Source organism: Phascolarctos cinereus, unplaced genomic scaffold (assembly GCF_003287225.1).
Source record: "Phascolarctos cinereus isolate Bilbo 61053 unplaced genomic scaffold, phaCin_HiC Scaffold_5;HRSCAF=322, whole genome shotgun sequence".
Lineage (NCBI taxonomy): Eukaryota > Metazoa > Chordata > Mammalia > Diprotodontia > Phascolarctidae > Phascolarctos > Phascolarctos cinereus.
Genome location: NW_027555958.1, coordinates 434,813,754 through 434,832,801, shown reverse-complemented (window position 1 = coordinate 434,832,801; position 19,048 = coordinate 434,813,754). Strand labels below are relative to the sequence as shown.

The 19,048-nt window shown below is 39.6% G+C and overlaps 1 protein-coding gene across 4 annotated transcripts in view; it reads left to right on the top strand.

Annotated features, from left to right (window-relative positions):
* Window positions 1–19,048, top strand: part of LOC110209927 (uricase-like) — a 68,729-nt gene that overhangs the window by 48,607 nt on the left and 1,074 nt on the right. For all 4 annotated transcript variants that reach the window (XM_020988694.2, XM_078156550.1, XM_078156549.1 and 1 more), the window contains one exon: window positions 9,965–10,061. In XM_020988694.2, coding sequence (XP_020844353.1) covers window positions 9,965–10,061 — 97 coding nt within the window. The remainder of the gene's footprint in view (window positions 1–9,964; window positions 10,062–19,048) is intronic.

The following is a 19,048-nucleotide window of genomic DNA, read 5'->3' as shown; positions in this document are numbered from 1 at the left end:
TCAAGCCTTCTTGACTTCAAGTCTGGCACTCTATCCACTAGACCTGTCTTACTACAGTCTAACATGACCATTCTAGGAACAGTAGTTGTATGGTGATATTGATTTGCTTGTGGAGCCCAGAGTGAGAAGTGGAAGGGACTGGGGAGGATGATGGGTCACATGGACACATATATGGCAGCCAGTCAGTTGACACAATGACACAAGGAAGATGACTGACTAGGAAATGAAGCATGGTCTGAGCTGGGTAGTCAGGGGCCACATAAGTAGAGTGGGCTAGTTGAATTGTCTCTCAGTCATTCACTAGCCAAAATAGCTCTGCCCAGGCACAAGTTCCAAAGCTGAGTAGGTTTATTCTCCTTCACCCTGGGGGACTGGGGATCATTATTTTTTTCTGGCAGCCAGGTCTGAAGATGTTCTAGGTAGGGAAAGCTAGAGCATCAGAGTGGATCGCTAGATAGCCAAGGTGAACAGTTAGATGGAATGTGAAGTAAGGGTGAATTTGAGTAAAACTCAACCTCCTTTTCCTGGCATTCAATGCTTTTACAACTGATGCTATCTCTACTTCCCAGCTTACTCTCTTCCACATTCTCCACAATTTCCCAAGCCTGGACTCTATGTGCTCTCTAGAACCGTTATATTTCCTGTTTTCTATGCCATTGCTTCCATTTTAGGAGCCCAACCCAAATTTGAAACAAGATATCCATCTTCTTTTAAAACGTCCATTGTAGAAGACTTAATCCAGGAAATATTTTTTAGACTACCCTGGCTGAATTACCACTTGGCATCAGTCATTACTAATTCTGAATATTGGATTCGGAATTTTAACTAAGGAATAAATTTTATATCAGATTGGACATATATTTAATAGCTTTGTAAAAGGGAGGGGAAATGGAAACTGGCCAATAGGAGTAGTTGTTTTTGAAATTTAGCCTTAGCTCTTATCTCCACTTTTCAGAATTTTAATATTATTTAACCTACTTTCTTTTTATTTGAAAGGAAGCTCACCCCAAGGCTATGTGTGTGTGTTATGTTACACAAAACTCCATAAATTCTTAAATCTTTGCAATAGCTTGGCCAACATGGTTATGCCTTATGAACTTGTCCATATGCCCATGGGGCAAGAAGATGGAAACTATCATGAGCTTTATGGAAAATATGGCTGAAAAACCAATGGACTAGTACAACCTATGTTGTGGGCTCAGTTACCAGCATTCTTGTCGGTATGAATTATTAAAAGAATGGCTTGTGATCAGTGTGGTAGCAAGATGAGTTAAGTAAGACTAAAAAAAGAGCCAGCCATACCACACGCACTTTATTTCCTTCTTAGATAAGGTGACTAGACTCATAGATCCTTCCTTTAGGTACTTACTAGCTGTGTGAATCTGGGCAAATCTCTTAACCTCTTTCAGCTTCAGGCTCTCCTTTATAAAATGGAGATGATGATAATAGCATCTACCTCAGGCTTGTTGTGAGAGTCAAATGAAATAATATACACAAAATACTTTCAAAACCTTTAAATGCTATTTAAATATTTACCATTAATAGTTACTAATGAACTTTGCAAATCTTTAAGCATTATATAAATTATAGCTGTTATACCCATATGGATTCTAGCAAATTATTCTCCAAAGACTCTTAGGATATCTTCTTAGACAAGGTGGAAAGATATTTGAATGATAGTATATTAAGTAGGTACTATGTTGATTAACTTACAGAACCCAAGGAGCGTTGGTCAATATCAGTGTGTAGAAAGGATTAGAGATCTCTTTCCAGGGTTCTCTTCTTGGCTTCTGCTAAATATGTATATTTTTGAGACTAGGTCTCCCTATTTAGCCCAGGCTAGAGGAAGTACAGCAGTCACTTGCTGGCCCAATCCCACTGCTAATTGACTGGGCCAGTTTACCTATCCTTTGGCAGCATGGTGGCCCACTGCCAGATGCCTTCTTCCTCCATGAAGCCTTTCTGTAACCTTCCATTGGTAACAATATTCTTCCCCTTAGAATTTATGAAGCATTTTATATTGCTATAATGTACTTGTGTATTTTGTTAGATTATGGTTATTTGTTTATGTGGCCTACCCCTCTGCTAGACTGTAAGCATCATGAGGGCAGGGACTATGTCTTATTCATACTTTCCGTATCTCCCAATAGATAGCATGGTGCTCTGCAAAGAGTAAGCACATAATAAAATACTTGTCAAATTCAATTCAATTGATTTGGGGGGAACAACAGCTTTCCTCTTGACAAAGGTAACCTCCAATGGGTAGATCCCATTAAGTTTTCATGAACCCTACAGGCATAAAGGACAATGCATAATCAGGGTATATTCTAATGCCTTATTGCATTCAGAACTAGTACTATGTAAATAGAAGACTCTGGAAAAAGAGGACTCTGGAAATAGATGTTGAGAGGGCTTTGCCCTCATATAGTTCTTTGCCTTGCCTTCAGGTAGAACCACCCTTAAAGCATGTTAGATCATAAGGTCTTCATCTAGAGATAGAAGGGGCCTCAGAGGTAAATAAAATCTGACTGAACTCATTTTACAGACCATTAAATCAACAAGTGTATATTAAGCACTTACTACACGCCAAGTGTTGGGGATACAAAGACAGAAATGAAACGATTCCTACCATCGGTCAATCCATCTTTTAATTAATAAGTGTCTATATACACCTACTATGTGTCAGACACTGCTGGATGGGCCCTGGGGATACAAATGCAAAGAATGAAATATGTCCCTTGAAATGAGCTTACATCATAATTTGGCAAAGTATATATAAAAATACATGTAGTATATGCATGTATGAATAATTAAAAATAATTAAATACAGGCTTGTTTGGGAGGAAAGAAGGGCACTAACAGGTGGAGGAGGAGAGCTTACATTTTATCAGGGGAAACTGAGGCCAAGAGAAGAGTGAATGACTTCTTCAAGGTCACAAACAGGGTAAGTAGCAGAGCCAGGATTTAAAACAAGGTCCTCTAAACCTACACCCAGTAGTTTTACCACTATAAGATTCTGAGATTTAATTTCCTTTTGAAAGACCTACAGGGAAGAAAATTCCCCTACCCCACCTCAGTAATTCAGTCTCTTGTCTAGGGGTCAAAACAAAATGAAACACTACCCCTTCTTTAAATCTAATCTCAATACATTTTAAACTTATTTCTTCTTTTTCTTTCTCTAGCAGAGTTGAATAATACACTAGGCATTCATTGGCTTGAACACTTGTTCCATCAATTCTGTCTCCAAAGTATCTTTCACATTCTTCCTCTCCTTTCTATTTCAACTACCACCATGCTTTATTATTCTCTCATTTAGGCCATTTCAACAGCTTCCTACCAGTTTTCTAGCTTTCAGACTCTTTCTTCTCTGATTTAGCCTCTGAATGCTACCAGATTAATCTCCCTAATACACAGGTTTGGTCATTTCATTAACCTCAAAAATCTTCACTAGCTCCCTATTACTTAACGATTTAAGTCCAAATTCCTTAGCCTTACATTTAAGGGTCTCCATAATCTGCTGGGCTATCATCAGTTGTCTTGACTTTTGTCTTGGACTCTGGTGACTCTGGAGGAGAGAGTGAGGCTGACGACTTCACAGCTCTGCCTCACTTAAATCCAGTTGACTCACAAGTCATCACCCTCATGATGTCATTGGTTCTCTTTGAGAATGAAATACCACCACCAACACAATCTCCCCAATCTAAATGACCATTCCAGGTTTGTATTATGATATTTGGCATGCCTTATGCCCTGGTCAAACCAGTCTGCTCACTCTTACTGAACATATTCTTTGCTTTGCCTTCCCTATACCTTTGCTTATGATACCCTATGTCTGCGACGCCCTTCTTCCATATTTCTATCCTCAGAGCAGCAGCAGCAGCAGCAGCAATAACAAAATTAGGAAGAGTACTTTTAATAGATGTGACTGTGCCAGATTTCATAATTCTCTCCAAGCAACATGGAACACAAAGCTTTCCAAATGTAGAGACCTAGGAGCAGACATCAAAATCACATGGGTGGATGCCAGGGTAGCCCAAAGATTAAAAATGCTGCTAATTGAAAAAAAAGCTTCTTGTTTTCATTGTTCACATGACCGCAGTTGGTTGGCTGCAGGATAAGATGAAGGCTACTGGTGGTGTACTGAGGATGCCTACAGACTTATACCTTATGTTTTGTTCAATTCCTGAAAGCAGTTTTTTATTCACTTGACCAATAATCAGTCAACAATCATTTACTAACCGTTGACTATGTGCCAGGCGCTGTGCTAAGTACTGGGGTTATACAAGGAAAGGCAAAAGCCCAGTTCCTGCTCTCAAGGATATGATGAGGGAGTCGACCTGCAGACAACTATGTACCCACAAGATAGAGACAGAATAAAAAGATCATAGACCATTGAAAAGGAAGAATAATGCAGGATAGCTGCTTGTCCTGTTCTCTACCTGAACCTTATAAAAATAAGAATGAGATAATTATGTAAGAAGAATGAAATAATTATTTTTGTGCCATAAGCTAATAATAACTGACATTTATATAATGCTTTAAGGTTTGCAATGTATTTTTAAAAAATCTTTTATTTTATTTTATTTTATTTTTTTCCTCCAATTATAGGTAATAATCATTCTTAACGTTCTTTTTCTTTTTTAATTTTGAGTTCCAAATTCTCTCCCTCCTTCCCTTCCTCCCACCTTGAGAAGGCAAGAAATCTGATATAGATTATGTATGTGCAGTCATGCAGAACATTTTTTCTCATGTAAGCCATGTTGCAAAAGAAAACATAGACCAAAAAACAACAACAAGAAGAAAAATAAATAAATAAAAGCCTCAATCTGCATTCAGATTTGATCAGTTCTTTCTTTGGAAGTAGATAACATTTTTCCTCATAAGTTCTTGTCTTGGGGATTGTCTTGGATCCTCATTTGCAATGTACAGTATCTCATTTGACCCTCACAACAACCAGTCAGCATGGTACTACAGGTATATGGTTCTTCTTTTACAGATGAGCAAACTAAGTCATGAAGAGTGATTAAATGAATTGCCCATGGCCATAGAACTTGTAAGTGATGGAAGTGGGATTTAAAATAGGTCCTTCCCGATCCCTTTTAATGCTAGTGCTTTCTCTCTGAGAACACTTCCAACGTATCCTGTAAATAGCTTGCTTGCATGTAGTTTCCATGTTGTGTCCCACCCTCCTCCTAAGATTACGAGTTTCTTGAGAGTAGGATTTGGTTTCGCCTTTCTTGGATTCCCAGTGCTTACTTAGCACAGTACCTGGTACATAGTCAACACTTACTAAATGTTTGTTAACTTGCGGTTGGCTTCTTGACCCTGGATTTTGCACTTTTTCTCATAGACTGCATTGCATTCCAAAATTCTTATTGAAATCTGCAACGTCCTTCAAAACAACACAGTTCAAATACAGCCTCATTCATGGTATCTTCCTCACTCCTCCTGGCCAGAAATGACCCTTCCCTCCTGTGATTCTTCTTAGAATTTTCTTGGTACACCATGTACACTGTCAATATTCTGTTTTATTGTGCCATACACATGTGTACCTATGGCTTATGTCCCTTACTGGATTGAAAGCTCCTGCCGGGTGGGGATTGTGTTTCTGTCACCTCTGTGGACCTTTTCATGCCCAGAACAGTGCTTTGCCCCATGGAGGTGCTCCATAAATGTCTGCTGAATTGATTGTGCAATAAAAAGCTATCCAACTGGTAACCCCTTAATATCTCTGAGCCAACCGACTGCAGGCATTTGAACAATTAAAAGAAGAGGCCTTTTTTCAATTAGCAGCATTTTAAATCTTTAGGCCATCTTGGCATCCACCCATGCACAGCTCCTTTCTATGTGCCAAAAAAGAAAATTAACAATGGCTATGTGTGGAGAATTTACTCTCTTTTCTACCCTCCCACTCCTTTTCAGGTTTACACTCCTTGTTTCTTTAGTAAGCCAAACTTGACACCCAAAGGCAGATTCCAACCCATTCCATAGCCAAGAAAGAAATGGAACCAGATGCCAGGCCGCTGGGGTACTCTCAGACACCGTGGATGGAAAATGTGATTGACGTCTACTTGTGGACAATCCCAAACCTTGGTTAATCTGAAAAATCAGAGATTGTTAGGACTAGAAGAGTTCATCATAGAAGTCATCTTGCCCAATTTACTTATTTTTCTTTTGCTATTTCCTTTCTCACAGCATCTGATCCCTTCTCTCCACTCACACAGTGGCCACCTTAGGTCAGACCCTCACTGTAACTAAGATTATTGCAATAGTTTCTTAACTGGTCTCTTGGCTTCAAAGCTTTCCTCACTCTAGTCCATTTTATACATTGCTATCAAAATAATTTTCTTTAGCTAAACATCTGATCTTATGACTCCCCTACTCAATCAATTCCAGTGGCTTCTTATTTACTCTAGGATAAAATATAAACTACTCTATTTAGCTTTTAAATCCCTACACAACTTGGCCCCAAATTACCTTTCCAGACCCATTGGATAGCATTCCCCTTTCCAATCTTTGCCATCCAGCCAAACTGGCTTATGTTCTGTTCTTCCTTCATGGCACTCTGTCTCCTTAGCCCTGGCTGCCCCCAGACCTGGAATATCCTCCCTCCTCAACACCACCTCATAGAAGCCCTCTCTTCTTCTGAGATGGACACCAGGCATCATCTTCTACATGAAGCCTTTCCTGAGCCCCCAATTGTTGGTGCCCTTCCTCCCCAACTACCTTGTATTTAATTACTTTGTGTGTGTGTGTGTGTGTGTGTGTTTGTGTGTGTGTGTGTGTTGTATGTAGATTGATGCATTTATTAACTTTATTCTTATGCTGTGGGGTATGGGGTGTTCAGAGAGCACTGGCAAAGAGCCCTTTTCAAGGCCACTCATCTACCTTTGGTGTCCACCTGTCACCCAACTCTTACCTGTGCCTCCAAAAATCTATAGCATGCACAGTGGCCAGACTCTGGTAAAACCATCTCAGCAGATGAGCTAAACCAGGTTAGGGGTTACTGACAGGCCTCAAACCTGTTGATGAGTTAGGGAGATGTCTACCCCAAGCATGTGAAGACTTGCCTTGTCAGAATGGCTGGATGACAACAGTTTGTACCAACAGCCATGAAGGCAGCTGAAGGAAGTACTGTGGAGCACTTAGAGCTTGGTCAGGCATCAAAGATGCCAAGGTCCTCCGCTGCCTCCCAGGCCAATGCAGTCATCTTGACTTTTGACTTGCCACTGGACTTTGATGACACAGGAAGAGAGAGTGAGGCCGACGACTTCATGCAGCTCAGCCTCACTTAAATCCAATACATGTGCAAGTCAAGATATTACCCTGTGATGCCACTGATCCTCTTCAAAAATGAAGGACAAACTACAGCTTATGCTGTATGTATTTTTATAGGCACTTTTCTCCGCCATTAGAGTATAAGCTCAATGAAAGTAAGAATTGTTTCATTCTTTGTACTTGGATCTCCAATGTCTAGCATAGTGTATCTAGGACACAGAAGGTGATTAATAAATACTTCCTGATCATAGAAGGTCTAACTCACACACCAGAATGAATCCTCACCATAACATAACTGGTGAAGCATGTTACCCAAGGCCACACAAATTGTGGTAGAACTTGGCTTATAATGTAGGTCTCTTAAAGTTGTATCCCAGGGCTCTTTTCACCACTCTGGCTATAATTGGTTTTAAAATGCAGTAAACTCCCTTTTCCTTGAAGAGTTGTGTTCTTATTTCTGCCTGGATTAGGCTCATGTTAAAATGAACCTGCGTTCTGTAGGCAGACAATAGCTGGTTGTTGGGTAGTAGCTTTTAAGAATGTGGGGGGGGGAGGAGGAGGGTGGCTGGGGAAGCCAATCTGTCATTCACAATTCAATCTGTGTAAATAACAAAGTGGCAAGTTGAGAGCTGACCATATTATTAAAACAGCCAGGCCTCAGCTCAATTGGCCCGATTTAGTGAATGAAATTCCATTCGTCTTTTATTTTCATTTTTCATTGTTTGTTTCTGACCTGTGTCCACCAAACTCGCAAAGGGACCAGAGAGAAGGGACCAGTAGCCACACAAATCATTCTGAATGTCATTGAGCCTTAATAAGGAATGTAGACAAGATACATTTGCAATGCAACAGGCTTCTTAGCCAATTTTTCCAGGGGCTTTGGGGCCAATAAAAACCCAGATGCATTTTGCTAAACACATTTTCCTTGACTGATCATAACCTTTCGTATTTCCCAGGAGCTTGAAAAGACAAATTTTTAATTTATTTGCATGGGTATAGTTTGTAGAGTTGTCCAAATGTCTAAGAATAGAGCATCAGATATCCGGCATTTACTTGGTCCCAGGCAGAAGGGAATTCAAACAATGAGTAAATTCTCCTAGAGTTCACAAAGGGGCTCTGTTAAACACATTTCTTTTCCTGACAAACAGAAACATCAATTGATTGGTTTAGGCTCAGCTATTGGTTAGGATTACATTTGTCTAAGTTGCTTTCTAAGCCTTCCACCATCTCCCATTTAGGTGGTGTTTTTCCTTAGCATTTTGGCTACTCCAGAAAAATGAGTGGGGATAGAAAGCACATTTAAAGGACAAACGAGGTCCTTCTGTGACCTGGGTTGTCATTTGACAACCTTTTGTGCCTCAGTTTCTCCACCTAATTAATGGAGTGAAGAGAAAAGAATAACACATGTTGCCTTTCCACTTTTTCCTTCATTGTGATGATCTAAAATAGGTAACTTGATCTCAGCATTAAAAAAAAAAAGGTTATACAGGGTCAGGGTGTTTATGATTATATTTTAGTCAGACCTGTGATTTCCCTGGTGGAAGAAACTCCCCACGAAAAACTTCTTTTATCTAATCTGCAATTTGTAGTGATTGAGAGTTGTCTGGATACAAGTCAAGAAGCAATAATTAAGCTCTTATTATGTGGCAGGCATTGTGCTAAGCCTTGTGGATATAAACACAACAAAAAAGAAAGACAATCTCTGTTTTCAAGGAGCTTGTATTCTAACGGGGGAAAGACAACCCAGAAGAGGAAGTTGAAAAGGGGGGTGGGAATGGTGAATGAAGTCTGCCCAGTGAAGCATGGCTGGTCTAGGCCCTTCCTCCAAATGGAGTTTCCATGAGGAACTCCCCAGTGGGAGAAAGTGGGGCCGGGGCCAAAAGGAGAAGTAGCTTGCTCAGGGTGATATGACCCCCATTCAGGCTCTCTCCACTATGTCTCATCACATCAAAGGGATAATGGGAAGCCTTAACAGAATTCCATATTTATATTTGCTAGTTTTAAAAAGAAGATTTATTCAAAACTTAGCAAACATCAACAGAAACATGTAAATATACAAAGAAAAAGTTCTAAAATGATCGCTTACAAAAAGCAAACTTATTTACAATTTGTTAGATGGTAGACAAGATGGCATCAATGATAGCGTATTGGTCAATTGCTGAAACTCTGAGCCTCAGTCAACCTTCTAAGATCTATTCCCTAATTTATAGCTGAGTTGCCCCCACTATCTAGTGGAGCAAGTCCCCATATCATTGGGAGAATAACAGCTCATTGATATGTATTGGTATGAACTAGATTGTAACTCTTCAAGGGCATGGACTGTTTCACTTTCGCATTTGTTTTTCCTACTACTCAGCATAGCTCTTGGCACACAGTAGGTGCTTAATAAATGCTTGCTGCTTGAGTGATTCTTTTCCTCATGAATAACTACTCTCTGTTTTGTTTATTCTTATGCAATATAAGTGTGTATTGTCCCCACTGTTAAAATGTAAGCTCTTTGAGAACAGGGACTATTTTACTTTTGCTTTCTATGTCTCCAACATGTAGCACAACGGCTTGGCACTTAGTCAGTGCTTAAAAATGCTTGTTGGTTAATGGATACTAACACAATTATAGCAAAAATGCCATGTTTGCTTTCACGTCCCCAACTGACTGAACTCTTTCTCTTGGATATCTTTACTTCCAGACCTTGTTGCTATTATCGTTATCATTATTGCCAATATGTGCATCGTCATCCAAGTTCTACGTATTCTTGGTTGGTGTTGGTGCAACAAAGATCCCAGGTAAACTTTATAGAGAATGTAAATAGCCTCATGAAACACTGCAGTGAGATGGGGGATCCAGTCTATCAAATCCCAGAATCAGAAATTTTCTAACCTGGAAGGGACCTCAGTGGCCATCTAGATTCTAGTCCAACATAAGCCTGTCAATAGTAACCTCACCATAACTAACATACACTGGATGTTGATTACCCTTGGATTACTCCCATAATCCATTGAACTGAAATAGAGGAAATTATACAACTTTGCTGACTGGTAGATTGTAAATTGATGTTATCTAACTTCAACAAGGCCCTCACTGCATCAAGGCAATCCATTTAATCTTCCTTAATTGATTTCCTATTTCACTTCCCACTAAAGATTACCAAAACTTTTCTTCTCTTCTCAAACTGTCCATGACTCCTTCTTCCCTCATGCCCCTCATTTCTTACTTTACTGATAAAATTAAGGCCATTCGATGTGAGTTCCTTCTTCTCTCCTCCTCTTCGTCTCAAAACCCCTTAGCATTATCTCCCATCCTTTACTCCCATCTTTGTCCTTGCCAAGGCTAACCCCTCTACACATTCATTTGATTAATCCACTCCTGTCTTGTATAGCAAATTGAACTTGAATCATACCCACCCCACCTCAAAATTTCAATCTCTCCCTCCCTACTCATCTTTTCCCTACTGCCTTTAAACCATACCTTAGTTTCTTCTGTCACACACACAAAAAAACACAACAACAAAAACACAAGAAACATTCACTGGACCCTCCTATCTCCTCATGCACATTATACATCTTTCTTTTTCAGACAAAACTCCTAGAAAAAAGCTATCTATACTCTGTGGCTACTTTTTCTCTCATCTTGCTCACTCCTCAATTTGGCTTCTGACCTTATCCATTCATGACTGCTCTTTCCAAAGTTACCAGTGATCTCTCAATCGCCTAATCTGCTGGCTTCCCCACCTTCCCCCAGTCCTTTTCTTTTTTCATGATCATCCTCTCCTCCAGATAATCTCTCCTCTCTGGGCTTTCGTGACACTATTTTCTCCTGGCTCTCTTCCTATTTGAAACACAGTTCCTTCTCAGTCTTCTTTGCTGGACAATCATCCATACATACAGCCCAGTAACTGTGGGTGCTCTCCAAGGTTCTGCCTTATGGCTCTACTGTTATTTCTGCACTCTCTCTTTTGGTGATCTTATTAGGTCTTATGGGTTTCACTGTCATCTTTATGCAGATGTCTCACAGATCTGTCTATCCAGTCTTAATCAGTCCCTTGAGCTTCGGTCCCACATCACCGATTGCCTACTAGGCATTTCAAACTGGCTATCAGAAAGACATCTCAAACTCAACACACCCAAAACAGAATTCAGTATCACTCCGCCAAATCCATCCGTATCCCACCTTTTTTTTCCTGTCAAAGGCACTACCATTCTTCTAATCTCTAAGGTTCATAATTTATCATTGTTTTTGACTCCCTCACTCTGCCTTGCTCCACATATCTAATTAATTGCCACGTCTTGCCATTTCTACCTTCACAGATATCTTACATACAAACCCCTTTTCTTTCTACTCACAGAGTTACCACTTTAGCTTGGGCCCTTGCCATCTCTTACCTAGATTATTAGAATGCCCTCCTAATTCATCCCCTTGCCTCATCTCTCTCTGCCTCTGTCTATCATGCACACTGCTGCCAAAATAATTTTCCTTAAGCATAAATTTAACTATGTCACTCTCTTGCAAAAAAAAAAAATCCAGTGGCTTCTATTCCTTCTAGGACAAAGGTTCTTAACACTTTTTGTTTGTCTGTTTTTGAACTCCTTGGGCAGTCTAGTGAAACCTATGGACTTTTCAGAATAATATTTTTAAGTACATAAAATAAAATACTTAAGATTCCAAAGGAAGTCAACTTGAAATATTATATATTGAAACATAATTCTCAAAATACATATCTTTAAAAAGCAAGTTCACAGACTCCAGGTTAAGACCTCTTCTTTTAGATTAAGCATACATTTCTTTCTATTTTAATTGTTAATTAATTAATTTTTTTGTTTTCAGCATTCACTTCCATAAGGTTTTGGGTTTTCAATTTTCTCCCCTTCTCTCCCCTCCTCCTTCCCCAAGACAGAATACAATCTGATATAGGTTCTACATATACATTCATATGAAACATATTTTCACATTACTCATGTTGTAAAGAACTATTAAGTTTTGCAAAGTGTCTGATACATAGTAGCCACTCAATAAACATTTGTTGATTGATTGATTGACTGGAGCAGACATCCTTCCTCATCTGAATATAATACAACTCTGCTGGTTAATTATTCCCATGCAGAAGGTGCCTGAAAGGTTTAAATATTTTGTCTTAATAATAATTTTCAATTCAAGAGTCAGTGTGTCTGGTAGAGGACTTGCACGCTATTGCTGATAACTAGACTAGGCTGGATTTAAAAAGGAGAACATTTGGCCTTTGGGTGTCAGACTACAGCCTCCCAGGATAGATGGGATTGGGTGCCTCATGAACTCTCCTAAAGGCAGACACTGCTGAGTTTCACAGGGTCTGCTGCACAATCTGTTTATAATTATAACAGTTGCGGAAAAGCATTTTCAAATTACATATTTCCCAGCATATTAAGAGAGAATGCAAGCTTTCCCAAAAGGAAATGAAATGCAATTTGCTGAATGAATTTGCTACCATTAACTCTGAGGGAAGACATTTAACTTGAATGCTTCCACATGGATAATGGCAATGGAAGTGAATAGCCTTAAGCTGGGGCTTCTTCGGTGGATTTGTCTCATTCTCCAGAAAGCTTTAAGACCTTTCACCCCAGTGACTGAGGATATACCCTGGGTAGTGCTTTGGCCATAGTTAGGACCATGCAATTCTAATTCCTCAGCATCTTATCAGAGCCAAGCTCAGAGACATAGCTAGGAACTGTTGAACCTGGGGGCAGCACAAGCCATACCCTGGCAAATGACACATAGTATGCCCTAAATCAAAATTTTAGGCCATTGTAAAGGGGGTGGCCAGACTGTATAGCTGCCGGGGGAGGAAAAAGACCATCTGGTAGCTTCCTATTTTAACTAATTCTATTTGCTAACAAAGCTCTTTTATTTCTCTGCTGCTAAAAGACACAAGTGTTTTCAGCACCTTCTAAATTTCATACCCTAAAGCAAAGCCCTGGTCTCCCATCTCTCCATATGGCTCTGAGCAAAATCCAGCAGTCATGCTCAATGGAAAGCAAATTACTAGAACGGCAGTTGATTAAGTAACATGGACCCTGGGTTCCTTGACTTACCTCATCTTCTCTGGAATCAGAAAAAACATTCCAGTGGCTTCCAAATTCCTCTTCTAGAATTAAAAAAAGTTTCTCTGCTTGGCTTTTAAGGCCTTTCTCAACATGGCACCCTTGGTCCTTTCCAATCTTATCAAGTCAGCAAGCATTTATTAAGCCCCTACTATGTGAAAGGCTCTGTGCTAAGCACTGGAGATATGAAGAAAGGTAAGGCCATTCTCTACTCTCAAGGAGCTCACAGTCCAATGGGAGAGACAATGATGCATAAACAAGATGTATACAGGATAAATTGGAGATAATCAAAGAGGGAAAGCATTGGTATTAAGGGAGACTCTTCACTTGCTCATACTTTTGGTTTGTGTTTTCACTGTTTGGAGGCAGCTAGGTGGCACAGGTGAAAGCGCACTGGGAACGGCTGAGTTCAAATCCACCCTCAGACACTTACTAGCTATGCAACCATGGGCAAGACATTAACCTCTGTTTGCCTCAGTTCCCTCAACTATGAAATGGGGATAGTAAGAGCATCTCCCTTTGCAGGGTTGCTGGGAAGATCAAGTAAGAAAATAATTGTAAAGTGCTTAGCACATTGCCTGACACATAGTAGGAGCTATGTAAATGTGTATTCTTTCACCTTTCCCCTACTGGGTATGAGTACAGCTCCTTCACCTGGGGCTTGACACATTCCCAAAGACTTCAGGAATCAGCATGATCCATGGCAGATGATAGCTATCAAACATACTTCAGTTCAGTTCAGTTCAGCTCAGCTCAGTTCGGCAAGCACTGACTAAGCTGGTATTCTGAGTGAGGTACTATACTAGGCGCTCCACATATAAAGACAGAAAGGAAACTTCCCCTGATTTTGGCTCTGCCTCAGTGGTTCCTAAATTATTTTTCAACTTCTGGTACCTCCAGGAAGGTTAAATTAATCCAGAAAGAGAACCTGGGCCATTTAATCACCTAAAAACTCCAGGAGAGGCACTAACTGGTGCCTCATGAGTAGGCACATTGCCCATTCCCATCTTTCCTTCCTCCCTCCTAGCTCTGTTCAGAGACAGGAATGACAAGTCTCCAACAGAGGCATCACTGAACCAAAGAAATCAGCTTTGTGAAAAGTGAACTTCATAGAATTATAAAATATCAGAGTTTTACTCTCCCTCCATGTACTCTACAATCTGGCAATACTGCTCGTCTTGCTCTTCTTTGAACAGGACACTCTATATTGTTTGACTTTGTGCTTTTTCATTGGCTGCGCCCCCATGCCTGGAATTTTCTCCCTCCTCATCTCTTTCTCCTGGCTTCCAATTAAGATTTAATTCAAATTCTAATCCTGCAAAGTAGGTCTTTTTTGGTCTCATCCAAACCCTTAATGCTAGTTCCTTCCATCTGAGACTACCTCTAATTTGATTGTGCATGCATGTAGATAGATAAATATACATTAATGTAATACATATATATGAATATGCACATATTTGTGTTATACATATAGATATAAAAATAAAGGTAATCTCAGATTGTAAGTGCATGTACTCACATATGCATATGTGAGTACATTATATGTACATATATGCACACATTAAATGATTACATATAAGATAGATGAATGTATATATATATATATAGAAAAGATATAGATTCGTATCTTTCATATGAGATATATATATATTTAAACACATATCAAGTTAGACGTAATCTCAGCTGTATATATATATATATATATATATATATATATATATATATATATATATACATACACACACACGTGTATATGTGATCAACTATGTACGTCCTAGATTACATTATATAGGAAAGATATAAATATATATATATATGAATATTTTCCTCCAAAAACATTTCTGTATACATGTTTACATGTTGTGCATCATATAGTTAGACGACAGAGAGACATTTAGGATGTAAATAGTTGTTTGAATGCTGTCTGCCTCATTAGAACATGTGCTCCTCGAAATCGGGAACCTGTTATTACCTTTCTTTACATCCCCAGCCCCCAGCACACTTCACGACACAGAGTTAAGTACTTAATCAATGCCTGCAGATTTGACTTGATCTGAAGGGAAGCTAAGCAATCATTCTAGGACTAGCCCATCTCTACAGAGGATAGAGCAGTGGGTGGTGTCAAGAAGACTGTGATTGAACCCTCCCTCAGACACTAGGGGACAAGGACCTTGGGTTAGGTGCCCTCGTGTCCCAGAGTTTCAGTTGCCTCATTCTAAAATGGGAACTATAGTGCCTATCTCTCAGGATTTGGGGATTATGTAGGAAAAGCGTATATTTCAGCAATAGTTGTTATTATTATTATTAACTAGTCAAATTCATTTTCTGGCAGAGAAAAACAGAAATCTAACAAGGCTTGCCCAAGGTCGCACAACTCGTGATTGGAAAGGCCAGGGTGTAAGATCGGACTCCTTGTATTCACTTTGTGTCACCAGGAGGTCAGGCAGAAATGGTCCCAGGACAGGTCAGCACTCTATTTGGATTCCTTGCTGTTGATAGTTTGGTAAACTATGGCTCAGGCAATTCTTTTAAATGAATGAAGGTTTGGGATGTCAGTCTTGCCGACTGCCTTCCCCCCTACCCACCCTCCAGTTCTGGGACCATGAACCGGGATCAAATCAACTATGCTACTGCTCCCCACAGGGAGCCTTATTATGGATTAGTGGCCCCTGTTTCTATCTGAGCTTGAGACCACTGATCTAGGATATTTTGAAGTCTGTATTTGTAGTGAAAGAGTTAGTCATGTGTCGTGTCCATGAAAGATAGTAAACTTCTGATGCGTAACTCTGGGACTCAGGGGTGGGGAATCCGCGGCCTCGAGGCCCAGTTCATCTTCTGTTGATTCACTAAAAATAAATTTGGGACAATTCCAATAACAGTATGACAGGGAGGACATGTACTTACCTCATCCTGTTCCTCTATAATTTTAATAACTTCAATCAACCAAATGACAAACGTTTAAGTCCTTATTATATACCAAGCTCTGTGCTAAATAATTCTAGCTACTGCCTTAGACTTTGTCTGAGGCTTCTTTGATAACATAACGTAGGCTGAGTTCATGCAGATATCTCCCATGAAGGGCCTTTTAATTCTATTCTTCACTCACAGATCATTTCTCATATTCCATTTGACAAATCTGAGGGCATTTACCTATTATTAACCTTAACTATAAAAATTAATGAAGGGATAATGTCTGCTTATTCCAAAAGCATTTCTGTAGGTTTTTGTAAAATCTTTTTTCAATGTGTTCTAATACTGTCTATAAATGCTCCTCCTCCTTTGTGGTGACAAAGTGTTAATCTTCCTCTAGTTGTCTTATTGTAATGGGCCCTATGTTTTGTTAATGTTACAAAAGCTTTTGTTAGGATACTTTCTAAATTTGTTATCGTTTGTTTTATAGCTCTTTATGTGTGCATTAAATCTAGCATTGTGTAGGTGTTAATTGCTTTAAACATGTTCTTCCCATTCAGCTTTGATTTCAAGATGTAAGTAACTCTCCATGTACTCAGCCACATCTTTCTCTCAGTGTGTCCTCCCTGCTGGAGACCAAGGCATGTGTAGATATTGCCTTCAGCCATTGGTTCAATGTAATCTTCTGATTCAAGTTTGAAGCTTTTGGTCTCTATATTTCTTTGAGATATGTGAAGAATTCTACCCTTATCAAATCTAAATGTCATATAGATATTACTGAAGAAAAATTCTATGGAATGATGAAATAATAATAATAATAATAATTAAAGAATCTCAAATTTTTTTTGGTAGAAGGGATCCCATCAGCCATCTAACCAGTTTATCCATGAACAGAATCCCCACTATAACATAATCAACAAGTGGTTATCCAATTTCTGCTTGAAGACTTCCTATGAAGGTGAACCCACTACTTGAGGCAGTCCAACTTTTGGACATTTCTAATTATTAGGAAGTTTTTCCTGAAATCAAGTCTACATTTTCCTCTTTGCAGATTAGCCCCCTTGCTCTTGGCTCTGCCTCTTTTGGCTAAACAGAGTAAGCATAATCTCTCTTCCACATGACAGTTCACCTAAGTCTCCTCCAAGCTAAACATTCCTTGTTCCTTCAGTTGATCCTGATATGACTTTTCTCACCATCCTGGATGACTTCCTCTGGTTACTCTCCAGCTTATCAAAGCTAAACTGTGGTTCTCAAAACTGAACACAATACTATAGTTGAGATCAATCTAGGGCAGAGTACAGTAGCATGACCATGTCGCTATACCTGGAAGTTATGTCTCTCTTAATGCAGCCCAAAATCACACGAGTTTTCTAGCTGCCATATCATACTGCCAACCCATATTGAGCTGACAGTCCACTAAAACCCCCAGGTCTTTTTCAGATAAACTGAATCCCAGCCCACCCCATGTAACCATGCCTCCTATTTTGTACCAGTGAAGATGATTTTTTTTTAATCCAAGTATAAGACTTGACATTTATCCCAATTGGATTTCATCTTATTTAATGTAGCCATGTGTTCTGATCTAACCCATTAAGATCCTTTGGAATCCTGACTGTTTTCCATTGTGTTAGTTATTCCTTTCAGCTTTGTATCATCTTTGGATTTGATGACCATACCATCTATGACTTTTATCCAAGATACATTGATAAAAATGCTAAATAGCACAGGTCAAGTATAGACCCCTGGGTCTTCTACTAGAGACTTCTTGCCCTGTTGACTTTCAACAATTTAACTCTTTCATTTCAGCTCTCCAACCAGTCCTGAATCCGTCATGTTGTATTCAGATAGAAATTGAGTTCAGTACTGGCACAAGTGTCTATCTTGCTATTATTTTTATATATTTAGAGGTTTTAAGACTCTTATTGTTGTTCAGTTGTTTCAATCATGTCCAATTCTTCATGACTCCATTTGGAATTTTCTTGGCAGAGATACTGGGGTGGTTTTCCATTTCCTTCTCCAGCTCATTTTACAGATGTGGAAATGGAGGCAAGGAGGGTTAAGTTACTTGCCCAGGGTCACACAACCAATAAGTGGCCAGATTTGAGCTGATCCCAAGATTGGCCCTCTATCCACTGTACCACCTAGCTGCCCCTTGGACCTTTCTATGGCTGGATAAAATGGCTGCTTTTTTGTAATTGAATAAGAATATTGACATTTAAGCTCATCCTTTCTAGATTCACTGAAAGCAAATTTGGGACAATTCTAAAAACAGTATGACAGGAGGACATGCACTTACCTCATTCTGTTCCCATACGGTTTTAATTACTTCAATCAACCAAACAATAAACATTTAATTCCTTGTTACCTGCCAACCGCTGTACTAAGTAAGCACCAGGGATAAAAGAAAAAGTGAAAACAGTCCCAGGATCTGAAGGAGTTTACGTTCTAGTGGGGAGATAATATTCACCCAGATAGGAATATACAAAAACCAATGATGATGACAGCACTAGCGGCTGGGGGGACGGGAGAGGCTTCCTGCCAAAAGTCTACATTTTGAAACCTTTTCATTCTGTTGAGTTTGGAGATTATAAGTATTCTGCCTCGTGATCTTACTCATGCCTTGGAGGTTTTAACTTGTCCATTTTCAGATCTTTCGCCCTTGATCCATCTCCTCCTGCCCTGATTAATGGCTGCCTCATTTGGGTCAAGCAGGCCCCAGCCATGCTTCAGTCCCTGGCCACCTTCTCACCCACCTGGAACTTTCCCTTTCCACCCTACTTCCAGTTCTG